Raw genomic sequence first — 14,995 nt, 5'->3', positions numbered from 1 at the left:
TTACACCATTGTTTCTCTACACACAGTAGTAAACTTTACAAATTTTTACTTTGTAACGGTACCCCCAACTTAGGCTTTTAGCCTTATTCTTACCAGTTCAAGGAGGGATGGGTTCACAAGACAGAATGATTTCACATAAGGGGTAAAGGTTTGTAATATGGTAGTCAATGATAGGTTAAAGGCTCAACGGGGGTAACTAGGATAGTTAATGTATCAGGGAGATCAATTTAGACAAAACTGGCTAGTAATCACAAAGAGAGCCTAAGATCATTTCAATAACCAATCATTAACCTGAGAATTGCACTCAGAAACCAATCAGGCAAGTTCTAGACATCACAAGTTAGGCATGCGCATTATTTATACAAATCCTCACTACTTACAACGCATGAATTGTTCAACACAACATAGTTTCAGCCCTTAAGTGACCCAAGGAAACTCAAAACTTTCATCTCAAGATATGTATGATTCTGAATAAGAACAAAGTCAGAGAGCCTCAAATTCAAAAAATGACTAACCAAACATATATACATATATATATATATATATATATTATCAATGCAAAAGAAGGAAGGGTATCATGTATTTATACCATTTGGCACATGCTTGAAGCTACAACAATCAACACCAAATAAGTCAAAATATTTTATGCTACTACCGTTGGTTCTACTATTACACCCTTGGAAAAGAACCCGGCGAAAAAAAACCAAAGGGAATTCATTGATAAACTATAAGAGTTTATATACAAACATGGGGTACAACACAATATTTACACAAAACATGGGGTACAAGATCATGATCATTACTACCCCACCCCCAACGAAAGATCATGTATCGTCCCCAATGCATATATAAAGCAAAACAAAGCTCAGGGACTCCCTAGGGCGCACTAGGTTCTCGGGGAAGCTAAAGGATCTGGGGCAACTATGGGATCGGCTGCTGGTAGTGAAACTGCAGCTGGTGGAACCTCAGACGGAGTGGTGGCCTCCACGGCTGGAGCAAGAGGCTCCAAATGATGTGAGGGTATAGCAGGAAGCTACACCTACTGTGAGGCTGGAGCTGGGGCCTGGGAGTTGCTAGCCTCGCTCGGTGTTGGCTGAGTGGTCGATGGATGTGCCTTGGCGACCATATCTGCTAGTGAATGTGCAATTGCTATCTGCAAAGCTGCTTCCTCTTCATCCTCTGCCCTTGTATAGACAGCAACCTGCTTACCCTTGTCTTGATGACCTTTAGTATCCTCTCCTAGTGCCTCTTCATCTGTATCCTCATCTCTTGAATCCCCCTTATCGGACTCCTCAGTATCTCCGGATTCCTCATTTGAAGGAACATCAATATGAATAGGAGGAAGAATGTGAGTTTCTGCGGGAGTTTCAGTTTCCTTCTCTTCTGCATCACTGATTTGCATGATGTCAATGTCTTTTAGAGCTTTATCTATTTTTTCATGCTTTAGCATCGGAGGCACACTTGCCGCTTGGAAGAGAGCAGTGATCAGGCAGGGGAAAGGAAGTAATGCTTGTTTCTGGTTGGCTCTAATTCCCAGCTCTCGGAATATGATCTCTCCCACATCAATCTTGATGCCTGTCATGATGCACGTAATGAGGAGTGCCTTCTCAATGTTGATGTTGGTTTCATTCCTAGACGGCATTAGACGGGATGTGACAAAGCTAAGCCAATATCGACCCTCCCTTTTAAGATCCTCATTGTAAATCTTCTATTTAGGGTCAATCCAGGTTGGTGTCCCCTTTGCTATGATGGAGGCAACCTAGGCATGCTCATTGTTTTTGTTGGCGACTTTAGCATCATATTCAGCTTTGTCGGACCTCTGATCCTCAAAATACCATTCATTGATAGTCTTATCACAACAACTAACTTGAACCCCTTGCACTAGGACAGATTTTGCAAAGATCCTATTTCGCTTTTGTTCAGCACTCCTTGAGGCACCATATGAAGCATGAAATTCCCTCACAACAGGCTCATTGTATTCATCCGGGACCTCAGTGAAGAATTCCCACTTCCTCTGCTTGATGTTCTCGAGTATGTGAGGGTAATGCTCCGACTGCCCATTTAAACTCAGTTGCTTCTCCTCGAGAATTTTTCTCTTTGAGAGCTCGGCTTTGTATAGATCTATGGAGCCTTTGACCCCAAACCGGAGGTTAAGATCCTCCCCCATCTTCCTTAATGCCTCAGCCTGTAGATAAATAGAATGACCGAGGTCACTCTGTGACTCATCCTCTTCAGACTGGGAGGAGTGCTCCGTAGTAATGTGGATTGCATGAGCCCACTAACGTTTTGCTTGTGTTGTTTGTTGGTTAGGATTGACAACCCTTTTTTGTCTACGACTAGGTGGTGATTGCGTTAGATTAGACTTCTTTGGTGCCATTCCTGTTGATAAAATATTGTAGGAGTGAGTGAAATAGCTCAAGTAAATTCATTAGAGACAAAAGAAAAAGAACAAAAAAGAGTCCACTATGCGATAGGCAATGCGATCGCATATCAAGTATGCGGACCGCATAACCATTGCATATGTGCATAAGCAGAAAGTCATCAGCAGCTATGCAATCGCAAAACCAACCGCATAAGTGTCTATGCGATCACAAAGTGACCGCATTTTGTAAGGCTAGATAGCCTGATGGTCTGCCTCACTATGCGACACACATGTGGACCGCATAAAGGGTTTGCGATCACAAAAGCAATCACATAACCCGTTCTACCTTAGGGCAATTTAAGGGGCATGTGTGATGACTTTGCGGACCGCAAAGAGATTATGCGGCCCGCAAAGGTCATCTTCCTCACGAAATTGCACCCTCCCCAAATCATGTGGGTTCTTATTGCTACTCATTTAGAAATCTAATGCCCATGTGTTCAATTTCAACAAGATAGAGAGGGGTACTCAGATTTCCCCCTCTTTGGTTCATCAACAATAGCACACACAATTTCTTAATCAACTCCTCACCAAAGAAAATCATATGCATATATTGTACTATCATGCAAGTCACAAACTGAGCCCAATTCGACCATATACAAGAAAAACACATTCAGATATTCAGGGCTTCCAAACTAGGTTAGGTTCACAAGAAAGAGGATAAGAGGGAAGAAAGAGAGTAACGATAAGAGAAGAGAAATAGAAGCCATACCTAAAACTCATGGATTCGAAAATTAAAATGATAAAGCTTGTGAGTATTGATTCGTTTTGATCCTTTCCCTTTTCTTCCTTAGCAGATTCTTTGTGTTCTCTTCTTCTCTTTTTTTTTTCTTTTATTTGTTTTGTTTAAACGTGAGTGTGTGAATAGAGTGGGTTAGGGTTTATACCTGGCAGATCTGCGGCTATTAAGTTCGTCGCATAACACAATATGGGATCGCATAAGTGTTATGCGGTGAACTTATGACTGGGCAGCCTAGATACACTTTGCGATGCAAAATTCGATCGCAAAGTGGGTATGCGAACCACATAACTGAAAAACCTACCGCATAGTTGACAACTAATGTAGCCAAATTCTCTGCTTGAGTCTGTGATGACTATGCGGTTCGCATAGTCATTATGCGATCGCATTTGCCAATCTGGACCTCTCTTTCCTTCAGTTTCCTCAGCACTAGGACCTTGTTTATGATATTTTGGGACTACCTGCACTCTAGCACACATATCAACTTGCTCAATCTAGACTACGTAAATAATAAGAACTAAAAAACTACAAAAGAGTGTAACCACACATGGGTTTCCTCCCAAGAAGCGCTTGATTTAACATCGCGACACGATGCAGTTGACTCATTTTAGATTATTCCTTGGTGGGGGATACTGTTGGACTATACCTTATAGCAAATTGTTCTATCAAATGCCTTTCTCCTGTGGTACCGAGGTAATGCTTGACTCGTTGTCCATTTACCTTGAAAGTTCGAGTCCCATCCTCCGACTCCAGTTCAATAGCACCATACGGGGACACACTCAGAACTTTGAACGGGCCAAACCATTTGGACTTAAGTTTACCCAGAAATAACTTGAGACTTGAATTGAAGAGTAAGACCAAGTCACCAGAATTGAACTTCTGCTTCAAGATCTTCTTATCATGGACAAACTTCATCTTCTCTTTGTACATGGCTACACTCTCATAGGCATGGAGACAGAATTCTTCCATCTCATTGAGTTGTGTCATCCTCATATTAGCATCCTTGGCCCAGTCAAGATTCAGCTTCTTCAATGCCCACATGGTTTTGTGTTCAAGTTCCACTAACAAGTGACATGCTTTGCCAAAAACCAACATGTACAGTGAAGTGCCAATGGGGGTCTTAAATGTTGTGCAATATGCCCACAACACATCATCTAGCTTTCTTGACCAGTCAGTCATGTTTGCATTGACACTTTTCGCTAGGATGTTTTTGATTTCTCTGTTCGAAACTTCAACCTGACCACTCGACTGAGGATGATAGGTGTGGCCACCTTGTGCTTTACACCATACTTTTCAAGTAGCCCGGCGAAAGCCTTGTTGTAGAAATGAGACCCACCATCACTCAAGATGGCCCTTGGAGTACCAAACCGTGTAAATATGTTCTTCTTCAAAAATGTGGTTCCACTCCTTGCTTCATTGTTAGGTAAGGCGATTGCCTCGACCCATTTAGAGACGTAATCCACAGCCACCAAGATGTAGGTCATGCCATAAGAGCTCACGAAGGGCCCATAAAGTCTATCCCCTCACACATCAAAGATCTTGACCTCTAGTACAAAATTCATAGGCATCTCATGTCTTTTAGATATTTACCATTGTCTTTGACATTGGTCACATGCCTTGACCATTTGATTTATGTCTTGGTAGATCTATGGCCAATAGTAGCCATATTCAAGCACTTTTTCTGCCATCCGATTTCCTCCATGATGGGCCCCAACCGCAGAATCATGGCATGCCTTGAGAATTGGCATTAACTCATCTTCTGGAACATACCGCCAGACGATATTGTTGGTACAAATACGAAACAAAAAAGGTTCCTCCCAATAGTAATGCCTACACTCCCGCAAGAACTTTTTCTTTTGATAAACTTCCAATCCATCGGGAACAAGGTCACTAACCAAGAAGTTAGCGATGTCGGCATACCAAGGAGCAAATGTGTTAGACAATGCCAATATGTGTTCATCTGGAAAGGCATCATTGATTTCAAGGTCTTCTTTTGGTCTCCCTGCCTCTTCAAGACTAGATAGGTGATCCGCAACTTGATTTTCCGTCCCTTTCTGATCCTTGACCTCAAAGTCAAACTCTTGCAACAAAAAGACCCACCGAATCAATCTTGGTTTGGCATCCTTCTTCTCTATAAGATAGCGAAGAGTAGCATGGTCGGTGTACACTATCACTTTGGACCCCAACAAATAAGCCCGAAATTTTTCAAAAGCATAGACAATGGCGAGAAGTTCTTTCTCGGTCACAGTGTAATTCATCTTAGCGCCATTGAGTGTCTTACTTGCATTGTAGATAGTATGAAGAATCTTGTTATGACATTGTCCAAGCACCGACCCAATAGCTACACCACTTGTGTCACTTATGAGTTCGAATGGAAGAGACCAATCGGGTGTGACAATAATAGGTGTTGTGGTGAGCTTTTGTTTCAATTCCTCAAAGGCCTTTAGGCACTTCTCATCAAACACGAACTTTGCATCTTTCTCAAGGAGTTTGCACATGGGATTTACAATTTTGGAGAAGTCCATGATGAAATACCTATATAAGCTGGCATGCCCCAAAAAGCTTCGGACACCTTTAACTGAAGTAGGTGGAGCAAGTTTGGAAATGATCTCGATCTTTGCCCGGCCAACCTCTATGCCTTGTTTGGAAATTTTGTGGCCCAAAACAATGCCCTCAACCATCATGAAGTGGCATTTCTCCCAATTTGGCACAAGGTTTGTTTCTTCACATCTTTTGAGCACTTGTCTAAGATTGTCAAGACAATGCTCAAAGGAATCACCCACGACAGAGAAATTGTCCATGAATACCTCTAAGATATCTTCCACCATATCTGAGAAGATTGACGTCATGCACCTTTGGAAAGTAGTCAGAGCGTTGCATAGCCCAAGTGGCATCCGGCTAAATGCAAACGTCCCATATGGACAAGTGAATGTTGACTTTTCCTGATCTTCCAATGCAATATTGATTTTGTTGTAGTCGGAATATCCATCCAAAAAGTAGTAGAATGACCTTCCCACTAGCCGATCAAGCATTTGATCAATAAAAGGCATAGGGAAATGGTCCGTGCACGTAGCACTGTTTAGCTTCCGGTAATCCATGCAAACACTCCATCCGGTTACTGTTGTTGTTGGGATGAGCTCATTTCTGTCATTTTCAATGACGGTCATGCCTCCTTATTTTGGCACATATTACACTGGACTCACCCAAAAACTATCGCCAATGGGGTATACTACACCGGCATCTAACCACTTTATTATTTCTTTCTTTACGACCTCCTGCATGGAAGGGTTTAACTTTCGTTGATGCTCCACACTTGGTTTACTCTTATTCTCCAATTGTATCTTGTGTTTGCAAATTCCAGCAGGAATCCCTCGGATGTCCGCTATTGTCCACCTAATAGCTTGCCTATGCTCCCTTAAGACATTCAATAGTTGTTCTACCTGCACATCATTCAACAAAGAAGAAATGATTACCGGTAGAGTGTCATTAGAGCCAAGAAATTTATACCTCAAGTCGGTGGGAATGGTTTGAGCTCTAGTTGCAGCAGCTCAATAATTGAAGGCTTTGCGGGATGAGTGACTCTATTCTCTAAGTAGAGAGAGAGTTTCTTTGGAGCATAAGTGTAGGACCCAATCCCTTCCAATGCATTTACTGATTCCATGTACCCCTCCATATCTTTACCATTGAAATTTACCAAAATAGCCATCAATGCCTCACCAAGGTATTGTTCTTCCATCTTCATTTAAACTGCGTCTTCCACCTCATCAACAACATCAATCACCGATATGCTTTCATATTCATGTGGCAGTTTCATACCCTTGCTTGCTTGAAACGTGACCTCTTCATCATTCACACGGAACTTGATCTCATTCCGTTCCGAATCCATAAGTGCTCTTCCTGTAGCAAGAAATGGTATCCCCAAGATAATAGGTATCTCTTTGTCAACTGCATAATCAAGGATTACAAAATCGACGGGCAAATGGAACTCCCCCACTTTCACAAGAACATCATCAACAATTCCCACTGTTCTCTTTATGGAACGATCAGCCATTTGCAACCTCATATTTGTAGGTCGCGGCACACCTAACCCCACTTGCTTGTAAATGGAAAGAGGCATTAAGTTGATGCTAGCCCTATTATCACAAAGAGCTCTTGCAAAATCACGCGCCCCAATAGTGCATGGAATGGTGAAAGCTCCCGGGTCTTCTTTCTTTTGAACGGTGGTTGTTGCAATGATGAAACTAACCTGGTGAGTCACATTCACTAATTCATTCTTGGTGGTTTTCTTCTTGGTGATCAAGTCTTTCAAATACTTAGCAAAACCCGACGTCTCTTGAAATGCTTCCACAAATGGAATATTTACCGATAACTGCTTGAGAATGTTATAGAACTTTTCGAGTTTGCTATCATCAACCTTCCTAGCAAGTCTTTGAGGGAAAGGAGGAGGAGGAGTTCTAGGAATAGGTGGTAGAGTTTTTGGCGTCTCTTTATGTTTTCTTTAACCTCTTCCCGGTTCACTTCTTGAACTTTCAACTCTTCCGGGACCTTTTTAGCTTCAACAATAATTGGCTATTCAACTTGTACCTCAACCTCTTATTCAGACTCTTCCACTTCAACCACTTGTTCACTCTCTCCTTGAAGTACCTTCCCACTACGAGTAGTAATTGCCATGCAACAAGAAGCTGGATCACTGCCACTACCCTTTGGGTTCGCAATTGTGTCACTTAGAAGTCCCCTTTTGCTTTGGATTTTGTTCCCTAGAGAGATCTCTCATTTGCATCTCCAATTTTTGAATGGATGCAGTATGAGAACTGACAAGTTCGGTCATATTCCTCATTGAAGTGTTGGACCTTTCTTGATTTTGCAATACCCGTTCAAGCATGTTTTCCAACTTGGAATCACTTGAGGACCCTTGATTTGAAAATTGCCCTTTTGGTGGAACATAAGGGCTTGAACTTCGATTTGAGAAGTTTTTGTTGTTGTTATTCCAATTCCCTTTGATTTGAGCTACCTTGGTCATTTCACCACTGTTGGTTTCCTTGCCCTTGCGGGTTAGGCCTCCATTGATTTTGTTGTCCTTGACCTTGGTATTGTTGCCTTTGATAGCCTCCTTGAGAGTTGTTGACATAGTTTGCTTCCTCATAATCTTCATTTGATGTGGGTTGAACATCTTCCACAACATTTACCTTCATTGTTTGGCTTTCAGTGAACATCTTTGTCAACACATTAACATTGGTGGCAAGCTCTGCAATTACTTGATCTCTTTCTTGGTACTCCTTAATCATGTTGGTCAAGGAGGAAGTACCGTATGCAATTCCACCTGTGGTGTCCTCTGAGTGCCAAGCCTGCTTATGTTTTTCCATTTTGTCAAGGATTTGTGTGATCCTTGCAAAGGTCTAATCCATAAATGATCCATCAGCTGCATTCTTGGCTATAAATTGGTTCATAGCATCCAAACCTATGTAGAATTTCTCCAACAAGATAGAATTTAGAAAATCGTGATTAGGAGACCTTACCAAATATAACTTGAATCGATCCCATGCCTCATATAGATGTTCTGTCGGTAGTTGCTTGAAAAAGAAAATTTTATCCCGGAGCTCAGATTTCTTGCTTTGTGGGAACCATTTAGCTAAGAATGCTCGGACAAGTTCAGGCCAAGAATGGATTGAGTTTGGTGGTAGATTTTGAATCCATTTCCTCGTCTCTCCAGTCAATGAGTACTTGAACACCCTCAACCTTAGGGCATCATCTAAGACGTCGTTCTGCTTGTGCATTGCACACACACCCAAGAAGTTTCTGAGATGTTGTGTCGGATCATCATCAGTGGAATTCCTGAAAAACCCCTCTGCTTTAAGCATTAGGATTAAACCATGCTCCACCTTGAAAGTGGTAGCGTCAACTCTCGGAGGTACAATAGCATGTGTATCCTCAATGTACTCATCTATGTTCGCAAAAGGATTTTCTTATTCCTAATATATTCGGCCATGTTTTCCTATCAACACCAAGCAAAACAGCAAAGTATGATGTAATAGAAGAAGACGTAAAGTAAAGCACACACTAATTAATAATTTCAAAACCGTATTCCCCGGTAACGGTGCCAAAATTTGATACGCTCAAATTACACTTTAATTAAATAGTGTAAGGCGGTCGGTATCAATATAATAATCCAACAAGGTTGGGGTTGAATCCCACAGGGAATATGATGTGAAAAGTTTACTTGAGTAGTGTGAAACTTGACTTAGGTCTTAATTCTATTCTGTTAACGTAACAAGAGAATGATATGGTTGTGAATTAAAGAGATAACTAATTGTGATATGAGAATGTAAATGATTTGATTAAGGAAACCAGGGTTGTGTTCCCGTCAATGGAATGTAATGCTATCGGTGTTAATATGATATATTTCTAATGGAAGGTCCTTTAATATGCAAATGATTTCTAAATGACTACCCAATATTTTCCAATGGTTGGATAATATTTTCCCTTTATAATGTTTTTCAAATATAAAAGAGCTGCAATTTAAGAACAACCAATTTATGCCAAGTAGAACCCACTTATTCCTAAGAGATTCTATTAAACAAGATTTAAAGTCTTGAGTTCTTGATATTCAATTCTACCAAACCCTAACTCACTTTTCTAAGTAAAGAAAGAGTAAAATGGAATAGATTAATGTTTGCAACCACCAACCATAAATAAAGAATAAGAATTGAATAAATATCAACCAACCATTATATATATATATATATATATATATATATATATATATATATATATATATATATATATATTCAATTTTAAACACCCATTAATATTACACCCATCTAGGGTCCACAACCTTAGTATTTAAAATTAGATACTCATGCTAAAATATAAAAACAAAGTATTTAATAATGCCATAAAGCTTACAAAAGTGCAAGATTCCTTCTTCACAGCATTCCAAATAAATGGAGTATTCAATGTTCTCTATGTAGGACCTTGTTTCAGACTTGGATAACCCACAAAAATCCTAATTATTTTTTTATAGTGGACCAAAAGTCGTGATCAAAAATATCCCTTTCAGATAGCTTATGTGACCGCATAATGGTCGCATACCACTTATGCGGTCCACATACTCTTCATTCCATCACAGATTTGATAAGTTTCCAGTTCCTGCTTCAGTCGCATACCGATTATGCGGTCCACATGTGTGTTATGCGACCGCATACACCATCGCAGATCATGGTGAGAACTTTCTTCTACTGGAGTTATGCGGCTAGCACAAGTGTTATTTGACCGCATAATGGACCGCATATTTTCTTCTTCATTTGGCCAATAAGTCTGTCTCTGTTTGCAATCACCATATGAATTATGCGGTCCGCATATGAATTATGTGGTCGCATACTTGTAGCATTTCCATTCTTTTGCGACCTTTTGACTTCTTTTCCATGTTTTCAGATCTTCAAGCTCATGCACTACAAAACAATCAAATTTGATCAAAATTATATAGACACGTTAAAATCTAAGCAATTGATATCAATTGCGCCGAAATTCTACGGCACATCAGGTTCGCAAATGCGAACACTGCAAATGCGAACATCTTATCGCAAATGCGAACCAGAAGTTTTTTCCTGTCAAGGTCGCATCTGCACCCCAATACTTCGCAAATGCGAGGACAAATATTTTGCAAATGCGGCAGGGTTCTTCAAAAATGCGAATTTTCCCCAGCAGCCCAAACTTCACAAATGCGATGGCTGCTTCGCAATTGCGGCTGTCGTATTTGCGACAAAAACATCGCAAATGCGATGATACTAGTACCAGAAATCAAAGTTTATGAAAAATCATTCCGAAACCAATCTGAAACTCACTCGAGCCCTCGAGTCTCTAAACAAAGCATGCACCCAGGTCCAAAAACATAACACAAACTCGCTCACGCAATCAAATCATCCAAGCAACCTCTAAAACCACGAATCGGACGCCAAAACGCAAGAAGATCAAACCAAACTTCAAGAACTTCTAGAATCGCAACCAAGCGTCTGAACCATATCAAATCAACTCCAAATGGCACCAAATATTACGGACAAGTTCTATACGATAAAAAGAACCTACCCAAAGCTTTGAATCACACATAACAACCTCGAAACGATGAATCACACCTCAAGTCCAAGTCAATGAACTTTGAAACTTTACTTCTACAACTAATACCGAAACCTATTAAATTACGTCCAATTGACCCCAAATTTTGCACACAAGTCACATTTGCCATTACGAACCTACTTCAACTTCCAGAATCGGAATTCAACCACGATATCAAAAAGTCCACTCCCTATCAAACTTCCAAAAAATCCAATTTTCGCCATTTCAAGACTAATTCGACTACGGACCTCCAAATTACAAGCTGGATGTGCTCCTAAGTCCAAAATCATCCAACAGAGCTAACAAAACTGAAGGAACTCCATTCTGAGGTCAAATGCTAAAAAAGTCAAACTTGGTCAACTCTTCCAACTTAGAGCTTAAATCTTGAAGTTAATTCTTCCAAATCGATTCTGGATAACTTGAAAACCAACATTGATGATTTACACAAGTCATAATACATCATGCGGAGATACTCAAGCCCTTAAAATACCAAGCGAAGTGCAGATACTCAAAAAGACTAGTCGGGTCATTACACATACTAAGGTGAAGGCATGTGCAAAGGGTACTACCATGGTTCAAACTTAGACGATTATAGTACTAAAGTAATACATGTTTGGATAGGATATCAACCAATAAATATTCTCTAACATGATTCAATTAGCTCATAAAGGGAGTACAATATAAAAAACATGGTAACATGAGCTTAGAAATCAATTCAAGGCATATAGTAGCTTAATCAATACCCCGAGAATGATAATACCCCTGGTGTATACACATGGGATCAACCCCTACACATGTGCGCCACTCATGTGTGTATCCAAAACTAATAGCTGCAGTGTCTAGTTCCTCAACAAAGTTTAAGTAATATATTTACCTCAAGAAAACCTAATCAATACTATAAGAATCCCTTTCCGCGTGAATCAACCTCTGAATGGCTCGAATCCCTTCAATTGTAGTGAAAACCCCTCTAAAATCGCCTCTAGCCAAGCTCCATAACTCTGAAGAATAAAAAGTGACCAAACCCTTGTAAATAATATAATATGCCAGTCATTTTTGCATCTAAGGACAAGTCATCACACCTGCGAGCCTTTGCTCGCATCTGCGAACCAACTGAATCTGACCACGCGCACATCTGCAGACCAAAAGCTGTATTTGTGGCTCTGCAAGTGCGCATGGAAAATCGCAAAAGAGCCTCCATATCTACACCTCAATCTTCGCAAGAGCAAAACTCTCCTGGACACCTCCTCTTCGTAGAATCAAGCCTTCCCTCGCATAAGCGGGTCCGCACCTGCGCCTAAATCTACGCATACGCATCAAGATCATAATAATTCGAAACTCATCTAAACCCCTTGAAACCTCGTCCGACCATACCAACCAATCTCAAAATATAACACGGACCCACTCGAGGCCTCATTTACATAAAATAATATCAAAATTATGTATCGCACCTCAATTCAAGCTTAACGAACTATTTCAAATGCTAAACTTACACTGAACATGTATAAACAACTTAGAATCACCTCAAATTTTGCATAAAAATTACAAATGACATATCAAACCTATTTCAATTTTTGGAACAACAATAAGAACTCGATAACATCAAAGTCAACTCCTAGTCAAAACCATGTGCTTTCCAAACCTTTAAATTACCAACTTTCGTCAAATACAGTGTGACGCCTTAAACTCGGGGAGCGCGACCGACGCTCAACCGAGTGAACCTGGTCGAGCAAGCCTATTAGATGCTTTCTACCCAAACTCACTCATAAACAAAGAGAAGACATATTCTCATTAAGAAGACAATAGGGAGATTATGTATACAATACCAAATCATTTCCATTAGTTACTTCATTTTTAATATCTCAAAATATGCACATTTTCTTAGGCTAAAGTGAAATAAATGATTCAAATACAACATAACTCGTTTGACTTTCCCAGTACCCATATACAACCACCACTATGTCTACGGAGCCTCTAATAATTACAAAGAGTACGATACTAGTGCCGGCAACAAGGCTCCGGGTATACCTCAAAATGTGATAATATAATAATCAAAAGATCTACAACCCCGGAATGAAGTGGGGCTCACCAAGTCTGCTGGAAGGAGGGCGTACTGCTATCACTAATCAATGCTGCCTGCTATGGAACCAACCGCATCCATTAAAGATGCAGTGCCCCCGATAAAAAGGACGTTAGTATTGTCGAATAGTATTGTATGTATAACTAAATACCATCTCAATATAATGAATAATAATACACAAGAGAACAATCATGAAATCAATAGAAGCCTCAAACAATACCAAAACATTAAGTTAAGAACCACATAAGTTTTCAAGTAAATTTCAATATTTTTAGGTTGGGAGATCTTTATTACCGATATACCATCATTCACAATACCACCGTACTTTTACACGGAGTACGATCATGGCCCGATCAGCCAGGCCGCCTTATTTGATACATCAACCACAATCACAATTTCGATTACAATTTCCAGTACAATCACCGCCATGTGTATGACATGGCATCCGATCACGGCCCGATCAGCTAGGCCCTCTGTCACGATCCAAATTTTCCACCCTCGAGATTCGTGATGGCGCCTACTCGTGAAATATAGGCAAGCCGAGTATTATAAATTCATTACCCTTTTTATCAAGATTTTTTAACAGTTCAATATAATATGTGATCAAAATACCAGAATAATTAAAATAATTAGAAATACGGAAGACAAAAACTTAATAGTTAACCAAACATTGTTACATGAATCTGAAATACAATACTACCCAAAATTTAGTGTCACAAAGTCACGGACCATCTACGAATACTACAAATAAAGTCTGAATAGAAATACACGAATCTGTCTCTAAATAAGTAAAAACAGAAGGAAATGATAGAAGGAGGCGCCAAGGCCTGCGGATGCCTGCAAGACTACCTCGGGTCGCCTGTTGGACTGAAGGAAGCAACCTCACTGCAGTCCAAAAGCTGCAGCACCGGGATCTGCACACAATGTAGAATGTAGTATTAGCACAACCGATGCCATGTGCTGGTAAGTGCCTAGCCAAACCTCGGCGAAGTAATGACGAGGCTAGGACCAGACTACTAAATAAACCTGTGCAGTTAAATCATATACAACGGAAAAATAAAAGCAGATATTTACAGTTAAAGATAGGAGGGGGAAAGCATACTATGGGGAGTATCAGATAACAACAGAACACCAAAGAGAAATGTAAAGAAACCAAAATTCAATTGCTAACAAGAATAAGAAAAACAAGCATAGTATTCACTTTCATTTCTTTGTTGTTGCAGACGTGCAACCCGATCCCAAATCATATAATATCGTGGCGGCATGTCACCCGATCCTATTTCATATATTACTGTGGCAGCATGCCACCCGCTCTTATTTCACACATTACCGTGGCAGTGTGCTACCCGATCCCATTTTATATATTACCGTGGCGGCGGGCCACCCGCTCCTATTACATATATTACCGTGGCGGCGTGCCACCCGCTCCTATTTCATATATTACCGTGGCGGCGTGCCACCCAATCCAATTTCATATATTACCGTGGTGGCTTGCCACCTGATCCCAGTTCACAACCAACATCAATAATAAAAGAATCCTGCCAAGGGAACAAGAGTATAACAACAAAATCCCAGCAAGGGAGAAAATATCATAAACAATAACATCCCGGCAAGGGAGACAATATCATAAACAATAACATCCCGACAAGGG

General features: G+C 40.4%; 1 protein-coding gene across 1 annotated transcript; it reads right to left on the bottom strand.

The window, feature by feature from the left end:
• Positions 1-6,900: 6,900 nt before the first annotated feature.
• On the bottom strand, positions 6,901-8,178 carry LOC138886220 (uncharacterized). Its single transcript, XM_070167274.1, has 2 exons — positions 7,883-8,178; positions 6,901-7,612 (listed from the first exon to the last, which is right to left on the bottom strand). The coding sequence occupies exons 1-2, from the start codon at positions 8,176-8,178 to the stop codon at positions 6,901-6,903; spliced, it is 1,008 nt and encodes a 335-aa protein (XP_070023375.1).
• Between the last annotated feature and the right edge of the window lie 6,817 nt (positions 8,179-14,995).

Source organism: Nicotiana sylvestris, chromosome 2, assembly GCF_000393655.2.
Source record: "Nicotiana sylvestris chromosome 2, ASM39365v2, whole genome shotgun sequence".
Classification (NCBI taxonomy): Eukaryota; Viridiplantae; Streptophyta; class Magnoliopsida; order Solanales; family Solanaceae; genus Nicotiana; species Nicotiana sylvestris.
This window is presented reverse-complemented; position numbering and strand designations above follow the sequence as displayed.

Bases quoted from the DNA above. Each gene is read 5' to 3' on its own strand.
- LOC138886220 (XM_070167274.1), bottom strand. From the start codon at position 8,178: ATGACCAAGGTAGCTCAAATCAAAGGGAATTGGAATAACAACAACAAA. The intron at 7,613-7,882 runs GTGACACAATTG...ACCTATTCCTAG, and splicing joins AAGCAAAAGGGGACTTCTAA to AACTCCTCCTCCTCCTTTCC.